Source organism: Hemitrygon akajei, chromosome 1 (assembly GCF_048418815.1).
Source record: "Hemitrygon akajei chromosome 1, sHemAka1.3, whole genome shotgun sequence".
In the NCBI taxonomy this organism is placed as follows: Eukaryota; Metazoa; Chordata; class Chondrichthyes; order Myliobatiformes; family Dasyatidae; genus Hemitrygon; species Hemitrygon akajei.
Genome location: NC_133124.1, coordinates 179,879,152 through 179,899,896, shown reverse-complemented (window position 1 = coordinate 179,899,896; position 20,745 = coordinate 179,879,152). Strand labels below are relative to the sequence as shown.

Below are 20,745 nucleotides of genomic sequence, written 5' to 3'. Positions count from 1 at the left end.
GAAGAAATTATTGATTCGCTGTCGAATTCCAAAGAAGCAAAGAGCGTGGAGAGCAAAAGAACTGTCAGTTCATTAAAGCGGAGTGGCTTAATGAAACAGTAGAAACTGCTACACAGAAAGCTCATGAGGTCAGGAACATGCAGCTACAAGAAATATTTATGAGACACCCTGGTTTCCTTGGCTGTGTAAGTCTAGGGAGGACACCCTCAAGTCCTGCCAAACTCATCAGATTGAGATGGCTTGTCCCACCCCAAACCTCAGTTTGTGTGGATGCTGTGTAATTTGCTACCCCGTTACAAGTTAGTGCCATGAAATAACAGACAGTACACTGCATACGATTAAAAGTATGAATCTTAACTAAAGGGTTAGTAAAGAATAACAAAAGGAAAAGCGCCCACTATAATTAAACAGTCAAATGTGCACGAGTTGGAGCTCATCTTGAACTTCTCTGTCACTCGAGCACTGGGCCCCCGTCAGCGGGAATGCCTTTCAAACATTGCCCACAATCCATCTCGAACAAACGGGTCTCCCACAGGACTGTATGCTACGATCGGTTCTCCCTAGCGTCTTCTCTCTCCATCTCCCGCCCTCCCCACAAACACAAGTCCAGGACCAACCTTATTGTCCTTCACCAAGAAAACCTTCCGCTAATTGGATGGCACACGTTCCATATCATCCCTTATCTTCAACAATAACCCAAACAGGCTGACAGCAGAACAAACTGCACTTACAGAGCTGCTAAATGAAATGCATGCAGCATAACAGTAAAGATGTGAACCAGGGCATTACACTCTTCCCCCCCCCCCCCCCCCCACCACAAATAGTCATGTCCTCATGACTTTGAAATCATTTGTCACCCTGTCATTAATAACACTGTTTTCAAAGAAATTTCTTGATGTCAGAACCTCCAATCCATTTGTAAATGGTAGTGCCATATCTCACTTAAGGGATAGTCACAGCCCTCTGTTCCCCCGGTGCTATATAGGCCAGTCTATCTGGGGGTCTCCTGGCTCTTTGAGACCCTCCTTATCCTATCATCTACGTCTTCAGTTTCAGAATCTCCTTGGGATACTTCTGGTCTATACGGTGAGGACCCCACCCGGTCTATTACTCATGCCTTATGACAACTCGGGTCCCTCTGTCACTTGGCTGAGCTCAGCTTCATTCCCAGTTACTTTAGAGCCCAGCCCCCTTTGTGCGCACGTCGGGACAAAGCATTGGAATCAATGTTCCTACTTCCCGGCTGGTATTTCAGGCTGAAGTCATAGACAGACAATGCCGCCAACCACCGGTGGCCTGTGGCGTCCAATTGTCGAGGTCAGGATATAAGTTAATGGGTTGTTGTCTGTCCTCACCCCAAATTTGGCACTTAGCTTATCCACCACAGCCCATTTAAATGCCAGGAACTTCAATTTGTGTTTGGGGTCGTTTCGCTCAGAGGGTGACAGATTCCAACTGACAAACGCAACAGGTCTCAACCCGGAGCCCTGATCCTGATACAGAACACCCCTCAGTCCTCTCTGCTGGCATCTGTTTGCAATACACATGGCAACTGGGGGTCTGGAGGCACTTTCGTCAGCAGCTCCTTCTGCAACTGAAAGGCCTCTTCACATTTTGCATCCCATCTCGCTCCAAGAGGCTCTAAAGGGCTAAGATAATCTTTACCATCCTGTCCTTTCATCCTCCCTTTCTTCCCCAAGAGAAGGTAACGGTACAGAAGCTGATTTAAAGGGTGACTCACTTTGGAGTAGTCCTTCATGAACCTCCGATGGTACCCATGGAATCCAAGGAAGAAGCACAAAGCACTCGCAGGCTGAAGCCTTGGCCATGTGGTCACCGCCTCTAGCTTAGACGGATCCGTAACTACTCCATCCTCTGAGGCTATGTGCCCAACTTAGTTGACAGATGTCTTGCAGAACTGGTACTTAACCTTTCAGCTTTTAGGCGGCCCAGCACCTTCAGTAGCTTCACTTTGTGTTCCTCCAGGATAGACCCAAACACTGTTAGATCATCCAGGTATACTTATACTTCAACCATTTTCTCCATGACATATTGGAAGGTCGCAGGGGCTCCTGATATGCCCTGGAGCATCTTTTCGAACTGGCAGAATCCCAGTGGACATATGAATGCCATCTTCTCTTTATCAGCCTCACTCATGCGTATCTGGTCATACCCACTCCTCAAGTCCAGCACGCTGAACCACTTCGTACCATTCAGGCAGGCCAGCACATCCTCAATTCTCGGGACTGTATGCTGGTCAGGGACGTTACGCCTGCTTAGAGTCTGATAGTCCACACACATCTGTACCTTCCTATTCTTCTTCCTGGCCACTACTATTGGAGACATGTAAGGGCTTCTAGACTCGGTGATGATCCCAGCCTCCTTCAGATTCCACAGATGCTGCTGAACATCCTTCACCTCTGCAGGTGCCAGTCGCCGTACCTTTCTTTGAACAGGGCGTCCTCGGTCACCAGGATGGTGTGGCGAGTGCCCCTAAAACAACCCATATCAAACTCGTCATTAGAAAAGGCATCTTCCAGCTTCAACATTTTCTCTATCAATCTCTTCTTCCAACCTCCAGGTATCGGGGAGTTCCCAGAGTTGAATATCTCAGCAGTCAACTTCCCTCTGTTCAGAGAGTTTCTCCCTGGCTTGTCTCACAGACTCTAGACATTACCATCACCAGGAAGAGGTGTGCCATTGGCACCCCCCACCTGAGGGTGGCTCCTGCTCTGAAGTGTTGCTGACACTCACTGTCATCCTGTTCACCTGTACAACCGAGGGCTTCTACAGTTCAGGCCTCACCAGTACCCCAGCAGGTAAACCTGGCTCCTCTTCATGGTCTTCTAGAGCATCCACCAAGAGGGCCTCGGCCTTGGGCATACTGGGAAATTTGGGGTTTCCTATCACTCTCGCTACTTCCCCAGGCCATAACACAACTGGTTTTGACTGGGTGAGCCACACAGTCTCTCGTTTATGCTCATCATCCAGCTCAGCATGGCCACGCACCTCCTCAAAAGCAGCTCGGAACGCAGGGTGAGTGGATGATGTTTTCAGAAAGCGCTCTCCAACTTTCCTTACGGGCTCCCACTGGCCTCCACAAGAAATGAAGCTTCGTCCTTCTCAACCGGGTCCGGACAAACCAGCACTATTGTATCAAGGACCTCAGCTACTCCCGCATCTGCCTCTGAAAACTCCAGCTTCAATGACAAGTGACCATCGTACAGATAGTCATCTGTGCTAAGACCCCAGACCTCTAGCGCACTGAGTGGTGTCAATGGTAAATGCATCAAATATCAGTTGTAAAACGAACGGTACAGCAGAGTAACCTGAGTGCCGGTGTCAGGTATAACTCTAGCATAAATACCCTCAATCTGTAGCAATACGCTGGAGCTTGGCCCCACTAAGCCTTCAGAGTTAATATATTGCTGGGAACGTGTTCCCCCTAAGATGCCAGGTACCCGGGGGCTCACTCTCCGAGGGTGTTCCATCCTTCTCACTTCTGCCTGATGTGTCCCTCTTCACCACAGTTATAACAGACAGTACCGGTCACTCCCCTTCTAGTGGGACCCCATTCACCTGCACCCCTCTTCTTAGTCCATCCCCTCAGAGGGTCCAACACCTGTTGGCTTTATTTTGCGGGGTAGCTGCACCTGCTGATAACAATCGAGACATCTCAGTCCTAAAGTCTGCCACGAGTTCCTTGACCACCGATAACCCACCCCAGAGAATGGTAATCTCAGCCAAGGGGAGCACTACCGGGTACTCCCGCGCCCCCATCATGTTCTCCTCTTCTCTTACTTCTCTGATCAGTTCGACAAACGAGGGACGGGTTGCGTCTTACAAGACAATCAGAGACTCCAAGCGATCAGGTCTGACTTCTGGTCGCCTTTTGCCACTTGGTCCATTCTTAACTGATTCACCTCAGCTGTTAGAATGGCCCCCACTCCTGGGGATCTGTTATTCTGCAGATAAACCCCTGGACCCCTTATTAGAGCCTAGCCTGTACCCACTCCTGGGGATCTGTTCCATATGTTGTAGCAGACTGTAGCACGCTGAACATAATTTTTCTGATGAGGTTTTGTCCACAGGGTCAGTTCTTCCTGGAGGGGGACCAGGCAGCAGTCACTCCCCTTTCTATCTGCCAGAGTCTCACCGCCTGCAAGAGGTTTCGGCCCTGCCTGGCGTTTCCAGCTTAAGCCTGCCTTCGCTGAAGGGACTGTCTGCTTCGGTGAGGATAATCATTGATTTCTGGATCTCAGGTGCTGCTCCGCATCATTGCCCAGTGACCCCTGGGTTAGAAAGAGTGCATATGTGTCTGACCCGTTTCCCGCCCAGTGAGAGTGGGTGTGAGTGACTTGTCCCCCAGTGAGGGTCACTGTGTGTGTGTGTGTGTGTGTGTGTGTGTGTGTGTGTGTGTGTGTGTGTGTGTGTGTGTGTGTGTGTGTGTGTGTGTGTGTCTCCCGTTCCCCCCGAGAGGGTCAGTGTGTCTGAGGAATTTTTGAACTGTGCAGGGCTATGTCCGATGGTGGGTTTACCACTACCGACTCTGGTCTCCCTTCACAGGAGAGGGTGCATGACAGTTCCCTGCAGGAACCCCTCGACCCGAATACACTACAGCTTCAGGAGAGAGCCCGCCGCTTGCTCGAGCACAGGTAGCGTCTGGGAAGTGTGTTTGGTGTGCGGGCGGAGAGGGTGGTGTGGGTGTGCACGAGCACACTCGGGAAAGGTTGTGAGGGTGTGCACCCAAGTAGGCAATGCGTGGGGAGGGCGGTGTTAGGGCTGGTGGGTGACACTGTGGTGCAGCAAGACCGGCGGAGTCATAGAGTCACATGCAAGTAATCAGGCACTTCAGTCTACCTAGTCCATACCATCAACCCCTCACAGAACTAGACCACTTGTTACCAACTTCCATCTCTCACTCTTCCCCTACCCTCTTGTATCTGCCGTTTTCTCCCACCTGCATCCCTCTGTCATCCTGGTGTGTTTTTGATGCTATTCGTTCCAGCACTATGGAAGTTCCATGTGGTTCCATAGTGTGAGACTGAGGAGATTGAGGTCCTTTAACATCTGCTGGACAATGCTGAGGATGTTCTATGAGTCTGTGGTGGCCAGTGCTATCATGTTTGCTGTTGTGTGCTGGGGCAGCAGGCTGAGGGTAGCAGACACCAACAGAATCAACAAACTCATTCGTAAGGCCAGTGATGTTGTGGGGGTGGAACTGGACTCTCTGACGGTGGTGTCTGAAAAGAGGATGCTGTCCAAGTTGCATGTCATCTTGGACAATGACTCCCATCCACTCCATAATGTACTGGTTAGGCACAGGAGTACATTCAGCCAGAGACTCATTCCACCGAGATGTAACACTGAGCGTCATAGGAAGTCATTCCTGCCTGTGGCCATCAAACTTTACAACTCCTCCCTCGGAGTGTCAGACACCCGGAGCCAATAGGTTGGTCCTGGACTTACTTCCACTTGGCATGATTTACTTATTATTATTTAATTATTTATGGTTTTATATTGCTATATTTCTTCACTATTCTTGGTTGGTGCGACTGTAACAAAACCCAATTTCCCTCGGGATTAATAAAGTATGTCTGTCTGTATATCGAATCATGAGGAATTCTATAGGAAAGAAGATCTTGTGCAACTCGTGTCTGCTGCTATCAGAGGAAAGGTGATTAGGTCGAAGTTGAGTTTATTGTCAAATCACAAGTCCAGTATCACAGGCACAGTATCAGTTACATTCACAAATTATAGACAAATTTTTTTATGAAGGAGCAAAATGTTTAGGTGTTGGTATACTGAGATAGTGATTAGGGTGCTGAATGGTTGAAGGGAAGTAGCTGTTTCTGAACCTGGTAGTGTGGGCCTTCAGGTTTCTGTACCTCCTGCCTGATGGTATTTGTGAGCAGATGCACTGTCTGGATAGTGGGGATCTCTGAGCTTTCCTTTTATTAAGCCAGTGCTTCCTGTAGATTTGTGCTAACACTGGTGGGGAAGGATGTGCCTGTGATTTATTGGGCTGAGTCCCCTACTCTCCAGCTTGTTGCATTCCTGCACATCCGAATTGCTGTACCAGCATGAAACAACCGTGGCACCTTTGAAAGCTATGGCCAATGAAATTCCAGCAGGAAGTGGTGCTTGAAGCAGGTTGGGGGGTGGGGGGAGAAGCTAGAGCTGTGTAACACTGAAAGCAGGGAGGAAGCAGGTTTGGCTTATACCTAGACGAGTTTCCATAGTGACAAAGTTCATTGGGAGGAAGTGGGCAATGTTAAAGGAGAAGTTGTTCAAAGTGAGAACAGGGTTAATGGATTGGTGGTGATGGAGAGGGAGGTGGTCCTTTCCATTTGTACTGGGAGAGAGAGGGAGGGACGGTTTGGAGGGAGCGCTGTGCTGTTGGAGGGGCTGTAAGAAGAGTGCTAAATAAGTGGGAACAAATGGCGGAAGAGGAAGCACCCCACCTTTGCCATCTCTCCCGGTTTGTGCCAGTGCAGGGTATTGCTGCATCCCACCTGCTCTCACTTTCTCCCCTACCTCCCAACAGTGAGTCAACGCTCAGCGACCCCGTCCCCGTCAGCTCAGAAGGAGTTGGGTCTCCACTGGAGTCAGATGCCGCCAGCCTCGAGGAGACTTCACGCCGGCCCCTTTGTGTTCCGCTCAGAGAGTTGGCGGTTGGTAAGATCCCTGGGATGGTGATGTAGTGCAGCATGCCACTGCCTAAAAGAACTATCGTCTCTCACTTTAATCTATGTCCTTTCCCTGAGGACAGTTCTAGAGTTGTGGAGCATTACAGCACCGAAATAGGCCCTTCAGTCTGTCTAGTCTGTGCCGACCTTGTCTTCTGCCTAGTCCCATCTACCTGCACCCAGACAATATCCCTCGATCTCCTTCCAACCAAGGACCTATTCAAAATTCTCTCATACACTCAGTGGCTACTTTAGTAGGTACACCTGTATACCTGCTTGTTAACGCAAATATCAAATCAGCCAGTCACGTGGCAGCAACTCAGTGCATAAAAGCATCCTGACATGGTCGAGAGGTTCAGCTGTTGTTTAGAATGGGGAACAAATGTAATCTGAGTGACTCTGACTGTGGAATGATTGTTGGAGCCAGAGGGGGTGGTTTGAGTATCTCAGGAACTGCTGATCTCCCGGGATTTTCACACACAACAGTCTCTAGAGCTTACAGAGAATGGTACAAAAAACAAACGTCCAGTGAGTGGCAGTTCTGTGGGTGAAAACATTTTGTTAATGAGAGAGGTTTGAGGAGAATAGCCAGACTGGTTCATGCCGACAGAAGTAACCACACATTACAACAGTGGTGTGCTGAAGAGCATCTCTGAACACTTGACATGTCGAGCCTAGAAGTGGATGGGTTCCACTCCTATGCCTCTTAAAGTGGCCACTGTGTGTATGTTACAATTGAACCCGTGTCTACCACCTTCACTGGCAGCTCATTCCACACATACACCCCCCTTTGAGAAAGAAGATCCCCTCCAGATACCCCAAAATATTTTATCTTCATCTCTTACCCTAAACCGTAATAAACCTATTTCAATACAGTGGATTCCGGTTAATTGGGTCACTGGTTAATGAGGGCAGCCACTTACCTGAGACAACTTTTAAAGAACAAAAACTAATCTAGAATATAGCTAGGATTCCCTTTGTTTATTTGGGACACTATGCTGCTTAATTAGAGCAGGAGACTGTTATTGAACAATTTCTGTCAGTCGCATGCACTTGTGTGGCCATTAGACGTTACACTGTGCTTGGAGCGAGCTGCATTTAAATAGCATCAATTGCATGTGTTTGTGTTTAAGAAGCAGTGATTTTTGTCACTGATAGCTGGTGAAAAGTTAGTAAGACAATTCCAAATCGTTTTGCTCGATACTGTTTCATGTATTCAGGCTTGGAGATACCATAAACTGCTGGGAGTGAAAATGAAGTGATTTTACCACTTCAGCAAGTTAGGAACTCCAAAGAACTTAAAGATATTGACAATCACCTTGAATGTTACAATGAAGATGACGATTTGGAGGATGCAATTAGAAACATAGAAAACACACAGCACAATACGGGCCCTTCGGCCCACAAAGCTGTGCCGAACATGTCCCTATCTTAGAACTACCTAGGCTTTACCCATAGCCCTCTATTTTTCTAAACTCCATGTAGCCATCCAGGAGTCTCTTAAAAGACCCTATCATTTTCGCCTCCACCACTGCCGCAGGCAGCCCATTCCACGTACTGACCATTCTCCACGTAAAAAAACTTACCCCTGACATCTCCTCTGTACCTACTTCCAAGCACCTTAAAACTATGCCCTCTCGTGCTAGCAATTCAGCCCTAGGGAAAAGCCTCTGACTATGCAACACGATCAATGCCTCTCATTATCTTGTACACCTCTATCAGGTCACCTTTCATTCTCCGTAGTTCTTAGAAGAAAAGGCCGAGTTCACTCAACCTATTCTCATAAGGCATGCTCCCCAATCCAGGCAACATCCTTGTAAATCTCCTCTGTACCCTTTCTATGGTTTCCAGATCCTTCCTGTAGTGAGGCGACCAGAACCGAGCTCAGTACTCCAAGTGGGATCTGACCAGGGTCCTATGTAGCTGCAACATTACCTCTCAGCTCTTAAACTCAATCCCGTGATTAATGAAGGCCAATGCACCGAATGCCTTCTGAACCATAAAGTCAACCTGCGTAGCAGCTTTGAGTGTCCAATTGATGATGGCATTGCACGAAGGCAGTCCATTATCTGTACAGGGCGTCTGCGCTGATTTTGTTCATTACTATTGGCAGTGTTCTACTCTGTTCTGTATTTTATTTAATACATAATTTGTTACTCAGTTTGTCTTTTTTTAAATATCTTTTTAATTATTTCCATTAAGCTTCGGCTTCTTGGGGCAGCCATTTAATTGGGCAATGTATTGGTCCCAATGTGTCCCGATTAATCAAAACACACTGCACTAATAAACCTGTGGTCTCTAGTTCTAGTCTCACCCAGTGTCAGTGGAATTAGCCTGCAAATATTTACCCTGTCTATACACCTCATAGCTCTATCAAATCTTCCCTCATTCTCCTACACTTCAGGGAATAAAGTTATAAAGTATCCAACCTTTCCTTATATCTTAGGTCCCCACGTTCTGGCAATGTCTTTGTAAATTTTCTCTGCACTCTTTCAGTATTGTTGATATTTTTCTTGTAGGTAGATGATTGCAACTGTACAGTCTGTGTACCTTCTCCCTGTTAATGCTTCTCATGATTTCATACACCTCTGTAAGATCACACTCATTCACTTAAGCTTCAGTAGATAGTCTCAGCTTCTCACCGTAACTCGGCCACCGAGTCCCGACAACATCCTTGTCAATCTCCGCCACCTTCTTTTTAGTTTAACCATCTGTCCTTTACCCAGGTGAAGGACGAACAGCACAGCTTTCTCCAGCGTCTGAGCGCCTCTACCTGGCCCCAGCCCGTTCCCTTGCTCTGCGTCCCGAGGACGACATTCTATACCAGTGGCGTCTGCGGAGGAAGATGGAGGTGGCCCGGGACAGCCCTTGGCCATCGCTGCCCGTTAGGATGGCCCACTCTCCACCGGTTCGTCTGCCCAGGCAGGTGAGAGCGAAGAACAATCTGTGTTTAGAAAGGAAGGAAGAAACCCAAAGGCCACACGCCAGTTAGTGGGCAAAAAACTGAACTCTGTTCTGAGGGAGATACAGTGTGGAACAGGCACTTCCAGCCTTTCAAGACCCTCTGCCCTGCAACCCTCCTATTTAACCCTAGCTTAATTACTGGACAACTTATAATGATTAATTAACCTACAAACAGGTACATCTTTGGACTGTGGGAGGAAACCCACACACAGGAAGGATGTGCAAACTTTCCTACAGAGGACGCTGGAATTGAACTCTGAACTCCGCCCTGAGCTTGCGCTAACTGCTATGGTACAGTTAGGTGCATTTGAGAGAGAGGTGAGTGGCGCATCAGGTAGAGCCGCTGCCTCATGTCTCCAGAGATCCTGGTTTGATCCCGACCTCTGGTGCTGTGTGTGTGTGTGTGTAGAAAAAGATTGGTAGATTGGTTTATCAATGGTGCTGTGTTAAACCTTATATATCATGCTATCCATAGGGATCTTTTCACCACATCAGTTGAGTTAGTACAAGGGAAAACAATAACAGAATGCAGAATAACGTGTAGGAGTTACAGAGAATGTGCAGTACAGACAGACGGTCAGGTGCAAAGGCCACGATGAGGTAGATTGAGGATGGGAGTTCATTTTTAATGCTGCTGTGCATGGAGTTTACGTGTTCTGCCTGTGACCCCTGTAGGTTTTCCTGGGTGCTCTGGATTCATTCCACGTTCCAAAATCGATGTGCAGTTTTTGGTGGGTTAATTGGTTGCTGTAAATCGACCCCTTGTCACAGAGTCTTAGAGCCCAGAAATAAGCCCAGCTGACCAAGATTCTCAACCCCTGCTCTAAACCTTTCCTATCCATGTACAGTACAATATCTTTTAAATGTTGTTACTGTAGCCAGCTTTACCATTTCGTCTTGCATCACCATCTCTCTCACTGAAAAGGTTGCCCCTCATTTGCTCTTTAAAACTTACTCGTTTCACCTTAAACCCATGCCTTCTAGTTTTAGTTCCCTTTCCCTGGGAAAAAGACATCGTGAATTCTCTCTATACTTGTCCGTTGCATCCCTCCCCCTCTAAACCCCTATAGCCCCTACATGGCTCCCCATCTCTGTAACTCCTACTGGTGACTACATCCCTCCTGATTTCTGTAGGTCCTCTGGTTCCTACACCCTATTTTTCCCAGGACTTCCCTTTGCAAGGTGGCGATCTCCATAAAGCATGCTGGGTGGGGGTTGGCATGCTGAGCGATACAGGGTCTGACTGCGTCTATTTGATCTGCAGGTGGAAGAATTTGGCGAGTGTGGACTGTCACGAGTAGGACCTTCAGTTGGGGATGGTTTCTCTGCTCATGGCTCCCCACATCTGATGCCAAGCCAACCCCAGCCCAATCCCTTCCTCCCCCAGTGCTTGCAGTGTTCCAGCCAGCTGGCATCTCAAAGGGACGAGAAGGAGAGTGCGTGGTGTCGGACCACGAGTATTTTGGAGCCTGGACTGGCCGCAACCAGGCACCCAGATTCTGGACTTGCCAGTCCTGAAATTCCAGAGTTTGGACTGACCACTGCCAGGATCCCAGAGCCCAGACCTCGTACCAAAATTCCAGAGCCAAGATCAGTAACTACCCGGATCCTGGAGCCTGCGTTGACCACCACCAGGGTTTCAGATTTGCATCCCGGGCTGGATCCAGGCCAGGAAACATCCAGTGAGCCTGGACCTCCTGGTACTGAAATCCTGGAGCCCCATTCGGCACCTGCAGGGATCCCAGGGCCTGGACTTGCAGCCGCCAGGGTCCCAGATCGACATCCCAGGCCGGATCCAGGCCAGGAATGGTCCAGTGATGAGGCCTGCAGCTCTCCAGCTGGTGTGCAGCGATCCAGGGTGGAGCATGGAGTGGAATCCAGACTGGTACCATCTGATGTTCATCACGTGTTGGGACAGGTACTCTGACTGGGAATACTGATCCCCACACCCTCCCATCTGGACACCTTGGGCAGCCCTCGGTCTGTATTGAATTGTGGTCATCAAGTTACACAGTACAGAAATAGAGCACCCATTTGTGCCAACCATGGTGCCCACCTGAGTCAGTCTTTTTTTACCCATGTTTCACCTATTTCCCTCTAAACCAGGGGTTCCCAACCTGGGCTCTTAGAGACCCCTTGGTTAATGGTAGAGGGTCAATGGCATAAAAAAGGTTGGGAACTGCTCCTCTAAACCTATGCTAACACATACCTGTTCAAGTGGCTTTTAAACATTGTAATTGTACCCACATCTGCCATCTCCATGGCAGCTCATATCATATACCCACCACCCTCAGGTCGCCTTTAAATCTTTCCCTCTTGGCTTAGATCTCTGCTGTCTAGTATTGGAATCCCTATCCTCGGGAAAAAGCCTGTGACCATTCACTCTATCTCTGCCCCACATGGTTTTATAAACCTCTGGAAGGTCACCCCTCAGCCTCCTTCACTCCAGGGAAAATGGTCCCAGCCTGTTCAGCCTCTCCTTGTAAGTCAAACCCTCCAGTCCCGGTCACATCCTCGTGAATATTTCCTGCACCGTTTCCAGTGTAATGACATCCCTCCCTTAGCCGAGCAACTATAAATGTGCACAATACTCCAAGTGGTCTCATGAACATTTTGTAACGTAGTGGGTAAAATTATGTAACGGTCTAAATCATTGACTTAAGTCACAGCTGGAGTGTTTCGTTCAGTTCTGGGCACTGTACATTTGGAAGGATGTGATGACTGAAACGTGTCCACCTGCACCGATTCCACTCCCCAGCACTCGGTCTGTACCCTTCTCTGTACCTCGGCCATTCAAGTGCGTACTTTGTCAGTGTGGTGAGTCTTCACCCCCTCAAGCAGTGCATTTCAGATCCCAAAACCCCTCCTAAAGCTACCCATCATGTGAAACCTACTCCCTTCAGCTGTGGGGAAAGGCTTCCTCATTTATTCCCCTCATAATTCTGTCCATCTCTATCAGGTTCCTCCCTCAGCAACCCCCCCCCCCACCCCACCTACTCCAGGCCTTTCTTGTCACTGGAACTCTCACTCAGACGGGTTCCAGGGGAATCACCTTTGCCCCCTCTCCAGTGCAGTCATCTCCTTACACTGTGGTGACCAGAACTGTACGCAGTGGCTTGGCGGATGATATATAAAGTTGTATTCTGTGCCCCAGCTGATGGAGGCAGATGTCCCATTTTCTTTAAACCACCTGTGCAGGGATACTTGGACCGTGGGGAGAATAAAATGCTTGTGTGAAGTTAGGCACCGCCTCAGTGGACTGAAGCATCTCTTTAAGGTGCTGTGTGACTGCATCCTCTGGTCCTCCGTATCCTTGGGCACGACACATTCACACTGGTGGTAAATTTGAGGGCGAAGCTGGAGAAGCAGTGATCGCTCTCCAAGGAGCAGGGGGGGTCATGAGGGAACCTGGGAGGACAGGACGTGCTTGCGATCGCGAAAGACTTGGATCGAGAGGGATGACTTCTGACAGTGGAGTGGTCCAGAGGACAAACCAGGAAGGTGATTGCTAGCAGTGGAAGGGCAAGGGATACGCGTGGATGCCTTGTGCAGCACTTGGGGCTCTGTATTGAATTGTGGTCATCGAGTTGCACAGCAAGGGTTTTTTGTGTGTGTGTTTGAGCAGCAGTATATAAGACTGTATCCCTCACATTGAGGACTCTCGTTTGTGTGCCCATGTGTGGGGGATACGGACTCACATACTCCTCTGTGTGTGTGGGACCTATCACCCGAGTGTGTGTGATCCCTTCTCATTGTGGGCCAGTATGTGTATGTGACCTGCCCCCAGAGGTGAACGTATGCACTTGTGTGCGCGAGACTCATCCCCCAGTGAGTGAGTGAGTAAGTGTGCGTGTGAGATCCATCCTCATTTCTGGGCAGTGAGTGTGTGTGTGAGAGACTCATCCCCCAGTGAGTGAGTGAGTAAGTGTGCGTGTGAGATCCATCCTCATTTCTGGGCAGTGAGTGTGTGTGTGAGAGACTCGTCCCCCAGTGAGTGAGTGAGTAAGTGTGCGTGTGAGATCCATCCTCATTTCTGGGCAGTGAGTGTGTGTGTGAGAGACTCGTCCCCCAGTGAGTGAGTGAGTAAGTGTGCGTGTGAGATCCATCCTCATTTCTGGGCAGTGAGTGTGTGTGTGAGAGACTCGTCCCCCAGTGAGTGAGTGAGTAAGTGTGCGTGTGTGTGAGATCCATCCTCATTTCTGGGCAGTGAGTGTGTGTGTGAGAGACTCGTCCCCCAGTGAGGGTGTGTGTGTGTATGGGTGTGTTGGCTTGTGTATATGTGCTTGTGTGTGCATGCACAGCAGTGTATGTATGAGCATGGGACCCATCCCTCCCACTGTATGTGTGTGTGCACGCCCACATGTAGGGAACATCCATCCCCATGTGTGTGTGGTTGCACATTTTCTCAGTGTCCCTGTGAATTGCCCAGGTTCTCCAACTCCCTTCCTCACTCGTAGACAGGTATGTGTTTTGTGGGTAGGTTACCCAGCTACTGTGAATCACCCACTGCTGTGTGGCTGAGGGCAGTTGATAAGAATGTAAGCCGATGAAACAGGATCGGTGTGAGTGTGGTCAGCACAGACTCAGTGGCCAAAAGGCAGTTTTCTGGGCTCTGTCTTTATGATTTTAGAGTGGAAATGTGCCAAGCCACAACTCTGGGAAACAATTGGGGTCAAAGTCTTTACTCTCTCATTGCATCTAAGGTTATCTCTGAGGCGATCTTCTCACCCCCTCCTCCTCAATTGTCACGGAAAACTCACGGCAATCCAAGGAGAGTGGCAAGAGCTATGAGAAAGAATGGACCGACGGTGTCACCCAGTGCACGTTCGCACTTGCAGCCCTCGTCAGAAGTGGGCCCCAGTCAGTCCCCAGAGGTGCTGGCTCAGCTGCTGGAGGAGGCTGAAGGTACTGGAGATACCAACTCGGAGTACCGTCACGCAAGCGCTGATTCCCAAGACGCGGTCCCGAGGGTCTGGCGCAGGGTCCCAAGACGAGGTCCTGGTTGGTCTGGCACGGGGTTCCAAGACGCGGTCCCGGGGGTCTGGCGTGGCTCCCAAGACGAGGTCCTGGTTGGTCTGGCACGGGGTTCCAAGACGCGGTCCCGGGGGTCTGGCGCGGGGTCCCAAGACGAGGTCCTGGTTGGTCTGGCACGGGGTTCCAAGACGCGGTCCTGGGGGTCTGGCGCTGTTTCCCATCACATGGTCCGGGGAGTCTGGTGCGGGGTCCCAAGACACGGTCCGGGGGGGGGGGGTGGTCAGGTGAAGGGTCCCAAGACGCAGTCCCAGGGGTCTGGCACGGGGTCCCATCACGCAGTCCCGGGGGTCTGGCACCGGGTCCCATCACGTGGTCCCAGGGATCCGGCACGAGGTCCCATCATGCAGTCCTGGGGGTCTGGCACGGGGTCCCATCGCGTGGTCCCGGGATCTGACACGGGGTCCCATCACGCAGTCCCGGGGGTCTGGCACGGGGTCCCATCACATGGTCTGGGTAGTCTGGTGCAGGGTCCCAAGACACGGTCCGGGGGGGGGTGGTCAGGTGAAGGGTCCCAAGACGCAGTCCCAGGGGTCTGGCACGGGGTCCCATCACGTGGTCCCAGGGATCCGGCACGGGGTCCCATCACGTGGTCCTTGGGATCTGGCACTGGTTCCCATCCTGGGGGCTGGGTGCGGGGTCCCCTCACACGGTCGGATATGGAGTGAAGCTCCCTCTACGCTGACCTGTCGCACACTCCCGGAGTCAGGCCACAGAGTGAAACTCTTTCCACACTGTTCTGTGGGCACAATCACTGCTGAACCACACTGTAACGTTGACCACTTCTGACTCCAGACACCATCTTCTAATGTCGCTTTTTCTCTGAGAAGTATTTTTGTGTCCCTGCCACAATCCCCTCTTCCCTCTCACCAGAATCAGATGGTGTGGAGTTTGAGGAGGACGTATTGCTTCAGGTGCTACGACAACAGCGAGACTGGGTACGACGGCAGCTCAGGTACCGTGAGTGCAATTATCCGACACATCCAGGGCTCAGCTTGAAGACTGATGCCCTTTCTGGGCTGTTGGACATTTTATTTGTAATTACATCCCAAAGCAACTTTTATTTGCTTTAAAATGTTGCACAGATTTCCTAGCGAACCTGGTTATTTTAATAAAAAACAGAAAATTGGAATCCTTTTCTGTTTGAAAGGAACCTGGAAAATGGGACCTTAGGTTGAGTGATTTAGGGTTAGGATCTGGAGCCCCAGTGGGTTGAGAGTGGGGAAACGAGGTCCCAGTCAGTTTAAAGGGAGCGGGAAATGGGGTCCCGTTGGGTTTCATGGGAGTGGGGGAGGGCCTCCTGCTGTGGGTTGGAACGGGAGTGGGAAACATCACCAATGAACGACTATTGGTATGTCCTGTATTGCATTGAGGCTTTTATTCTGTAGCTCACCATTTTACGAACAGAGCAAAGTCCTTTGTCTTTGCTAAACAATGTCAAATATTTCTAAATCCCTTCTTCCTGCACATGATCTATATCTCTCTATTTCTGCATAATCATGTGTCTGACAGTTTTTTTGTTGGCGCGTGGCCAAGTGGTTAAGGCATTGGTTTAGTGATCTGAAGGTCGCTAATTCAAGTTTCAGCTAAGGCAGTGTGTTGTGTCCTTGAGCAAGGCACATTGCTCTGCGACGACACCGGTGACAAGCTGTATCGGCCCTTGCCCTTCCCTTGGACAACATCGGTGGCGTGGAGAGGGGAGACTTGCAGCATGGGCAACTGCCAGTCTCCCATACAACCCTGCCCAGGCCTGCGCCCTGGAAAGTTTCCAAGGCACAAATCCATTGTCTCTCGAGACTAACGGAAGCCTATAAAACAGTTTTTGAACACCTCTTCCATTGTATCTGCTCCCCCACCACCCCGATAGCATGTTCCAGTCACCCACTTCACTCTGTTCAGATAAAGTAAAATGACCTGCATATCTCCGTTAAACTTTCCCCTTCTTAATTTAAATGCATACCCTTTAGTGCCCTGGGATAAAGGTTCTGGCGTTAAAGGGTCTAGAGGTTTATAATTTTATAAACCTCTATCTGATTTCTCTTCAGCCTCTGACACTCCACAGAAAACAACCAAAGAGTCTCCAACCTCCCCTTGCAATTCATACCCTCTAATCCGGGCAGCTTTCTTGTGAAGTTATTTTGCATCCTCTCCAAAGCCTCCATACCTTTCTTGTAATGGGTGACCAGAACTGGTTATTCCAAATGCGGCCTGATCAGAAGTGGAGAGAGTGAGCAGCTTCAAGTTCCTGGGTGTCAAGATCTCTGAGGATCTAACCTGGTCCTAACATAGCGATGTAGTTATAAAGAAGGCAAGACATGGGCTATACTTTATTAAGAATTTGAGGAGACTTGGCATGTCAACAAATACACTCAAAAGCTTCTATAGTTGTACCATAGAGAACATTCTGACAGGCTGCATCACTGTCTGGTACGGAGGGGCTACTGCACAGGACCAAAAGAAGCTGCAGAAGGTTGTAAATCTAGTCAGCTCCATCTTGGGTACTAGCCTACAAATTACCCAGGACATCTTTAGGGGGTGGTGTCTCAGAAAGGTAGCGTCCATTATTAAGGACCCCCAGCACCCAGGGCATGCCCTTTTCTCACTGCTACCATCAGGTAGGAGGTACAGAAGCCTGAAGACACACACTCAGTGATTCAGGAACAGCTTCTTTCCCTCTGCCATCCAATTCCTAAATGGACATTGAAGCTGGGAACACTACCTCACTCTTTTTAATATACAGTATTTGTTTTTTTAAATCTATTCAATATACTTAATTGATTTACTTGTTTATTATTATTTTTATTTTATTTATTATTACTCTTTCTCTGCTAGATTATGTATTGCATTGAACTGCTGCTGCTAAGTTAACAAATTTCATGTCACATGCCAGTGATAATAAACCTGATTCTGATTTGTATGCCTGCAATGTGACTTCCTGCCTCGGTTCTCAACACCCCCGACCAGTGAAAGCAAGCATGCCATATGTCATCTTTGCCACCTATAACCTCTTTCAGGCAGCTTTGTACTCTGATCCAAGTTGTTTGTGTGGGATCTTGTGATGTCATACTCCTTGTTCCCCTTGTCAGAGGAAAATGTGTGCTTTGTCATGTGAATGAGGGGGTTGATGTGGAACATAACAGGGTGGAGCAGGGTGCTGGTTTGACCCAGGCCTCACTGGTTGTTTCTCTGTTCCACAGGGAAGCCAACTTGAGGCTTGAGTCTATTAGCTGCCAAGGATCATAAGGAGAGCGGCTGGAAGAGCCAACATCTGGCGTGACCTCTGCAGAGCCGTGTGAGTAACGAATATCGATGTGGGCAGAGAAGGGGACACAAATGGTCCAGAACAAAAGCGGCCAAGGAGTGAGAGTTCCTCCATATTCATATTGTTCCTGCAATTTCTCACCACAAACAGGACGGGCCTGTGTCTGCAACACCTTCCCTCCCTCCCCCATACGATGTCGGGACGGGGTCTGTGTCTGTGACTCCCCCACACAGAGACGGGGTCTGTGTTTGATTCTCCCACATGGTGACACATCAGGGTCTGTGTCTGGGAGAGTGGGTGGAGCTCCCACAGGTAATCATGATGCATGTTCCCCACCTCTGTGAGACCCCCTCCTTTCACTGAGCTCTTTGATTTTTCCCATGTGTTCATGGGTGCATTTTAGGAAAAGGACTATTGTTTTCATTAAACTTGGATTAATTAGATTATTTTGATGCAATAAAGTTTTTTATATGTGTTTCTTACTTGTGCCTTTCTGAACCTCATCCAGCTCAATGTAAAAACTGTGTTTAGTTGTGCTCCACAAAGAGGATGCAGGCTCTGTCTGACTTCTGCATACCACTTATCTGATTCTCAACAGGATGTCTGAGGCTGCATTTCAGTTACCTCAACATTTCACCAATAATGTTCAGATAGTGAAGCTTTCTCTACATTGTCCCATCAAAGTCAAAGGGTGAAGCTCCCTCACACCATCCTATCACACACTCACAAGGTTAGGCACAGAGAGAAGCTCCCTCTGCATCGTCCTGTCACTCATTCACGAGGTCAGACACAGTGAATCTCCCTCCAGACCATCCCATCATACAATCATATGGCTAACTGGAGGTCCATGACCCAGTCCTCATTAGAGAATCGGAGGTGGAGAGAGAGGTTCAGTAACTTTAAGTTCCTTGGCATTATCATTTCAGAGGATCTCTCCTGAGACCAGCATGTGTCTTTACAAAAAAGGCATAGCAGTGCTTCAACTTTCTTAGAAGTTTGTGGAGATTTGGTGTATCTAAAACTTCTATTGATGCACAGTGTAGATAATTGTGACTGTTTGCATTATGGCCTGGTATGGAAACACTAGTGCCCAAGAATATAAGAGCCTATATGAAGTGGTGGATACAGCCCAGCTCACAGGAAAAGCCCTCCCCACCATTGAGCACCTCTACAAAGAGCGCTGCCCCAAGAAAGCAGCAGCATCATCAAGAACCATCCATACCTTGTTCTCTTCTTGCTGTTGCCACCAGAGGTGAGATACAGAAGCCTTTGGTCGCACAGCACCGGGTTCAAAAAAAGTTACTACCCTTCAACCGTTTGGCACCTAAACCACTGTGCATAACTTCACTCATCTCAACACTGAACTAGTTCCACATCTAAGGACTTGACAACTTGTGCTGTCGGTATTATTTATTTATTATTGCTATTAGTTTTTTTGTAGTTTCATGGATTGTCAGTCTTTGCTTGTGTGTAGTTTTTCATTGATTCTATTATGTTCGCTTTGTATCTTCTGTGAATGCCTGCAAGAAACTGAATAGCAGGGTAGTAAATGGTGACATGTCTGTACTTTGATAATAAATTTATATCGAAACTTCAAATTGGTTTATTATAGTCTATTGTATTGAGATACAGTGAAATACTGTTTTATATATGATCCAGGATCCAAACAAATTTCATCACGTCAGTACATCAAGTTAGTACAAAAGTTAAAACAATGCAGAATATCGAAAGTGCAGTGCAGGTAGACAATAAGGTGCAAGGGCCCTGGTGAAGTAGAGAGGGAAATCAAGAGTTGGTCTTTTAGCATATGAGAAGTCTGTTCAATAGTCTATTAACAGTGGGGATAGTTCACTTCCTGGAACTACGTGCTCATTATTCTGAGGTCACTCAGTTCCACTTGGCTGCATCAAATGTCTCAGGTTGGATCTTGGCCTGTTTGTGGGGTCTCCCTGTGCCCCTTCTCAAAAAGACCAGGTGGGTGTGTGTGTTGGTGCGATTGTGGAGCAGCAGTTGCAGCCATCCCCCCGGTGGGCTGCTGACAGTGGGGATCAATGATTCCCATACACTGCATTTCCATCGCCTGCTGTCTGGACACACCACGACACCACTGTCCAGCAGAAGGAGGGTTCCTAGTGGTGGTCCCTTCAGTGGGAATCCATCCCCTCGACATTGGTGACCTAGGGTGGAGAGTGTTGAACGGAGTGGTACCATATAACGGGGTTCCCATCTGATTTAAGGACTCCCAGGTGCTGGGTCACTATAATGGCCAGGAAGAGTCCATGTCCCTTGTAGCGATGGAGAGTGAGAGGTCACAGATACCCTGTTTTGAGCATCTGGCGGGGCTCTCCTCAACTTCTGGCTGCACTTCAGCCCCACACTCCTGATCTTTGGTCAGTGGGGAGATTGTTTAATGTCATTTTCTGTACACAAGTGTGAGGAGAACAAAATATTTGTTACTCTGGATCTGATGCAACGTAAAAAAAACATGAAAGATGAAGAATAATAATAAACAACAATACATGAAATAGCTTATATACGTAGATTGGTTGTATGTCCATAAAGTGATGCAAGTCTGTACATAAAATGATTGATGGGGATTAATGGTGGAGTTAGAGAGCGGAGGTGTTGATCAGCCTTGCTGATTGGGGAAAGTAGCTCCTTTTGAGTGGTGGTCCTGGTATGGATGCTAAGCAGCCTCTTCCTGATGGGAGTAGGACAAACAGTCCATGAGTGGGGTAGGTGGGCTCCTTCACGATGTTACTGAACTTTGTCTGGCACCTTTCTGTATGTATGCCTTTG

At 48.7% G+C, this 20,745-nt stretch overlaps 1 protein-coding gene across 2 annotated transcripts in view; it reads left to right on the top strand.

Moving 5' to 3' along the window:
• proser3 (proline and serine rich 3) overlaps positions 1 to 19,544 on the top strand; it is a 31,176-nt gene extending 11,632 nt beyond the window's left edge. For both annotated transcript variants that reach the window (XM_073055605.1, XM_073055614.1), the window contains 8 exons: positions 4,092 to 4,231; positions 4,567 to 4,655; positions 6,548 to 6,678; positions 9,416 to 9,615; positions 10,918 to 11,571; positions 14,357 to 14,558; positions 15,558 to 15,639; positions 17,882 to 19,544. In XM_073055605.1, coding sequence (XP_072911706.1) covers positions 4,092 to 4,231; positions 4,567 to 4,655; positions 6,548 to 6,678; positions 9,416 to 9,615; positions 10,918 to 11,571; positions 14,357 to 14,558; positions 15,558 to 15,639; positions 17,882 to 17,927 — 1,544 coding nt within the window. In that variant the 3' untranslated portion in view covers positions 17,928 to 19,544. The remainder of the gene's footprint in view (positions 1 to 4,091; positions 4,232 to 4,566; positions 4,656 to 6,547; positions 6,679 to 9,415; positions 9,616 to 10,917; positions 11,572 to 14,356; positions 14,559 to 15,557; positions 15,640 to 17,881) is intronic.
• The last annotated feature ends 1,201 nt before the right edge of the window (positions 19,545 to 20,745 follow it).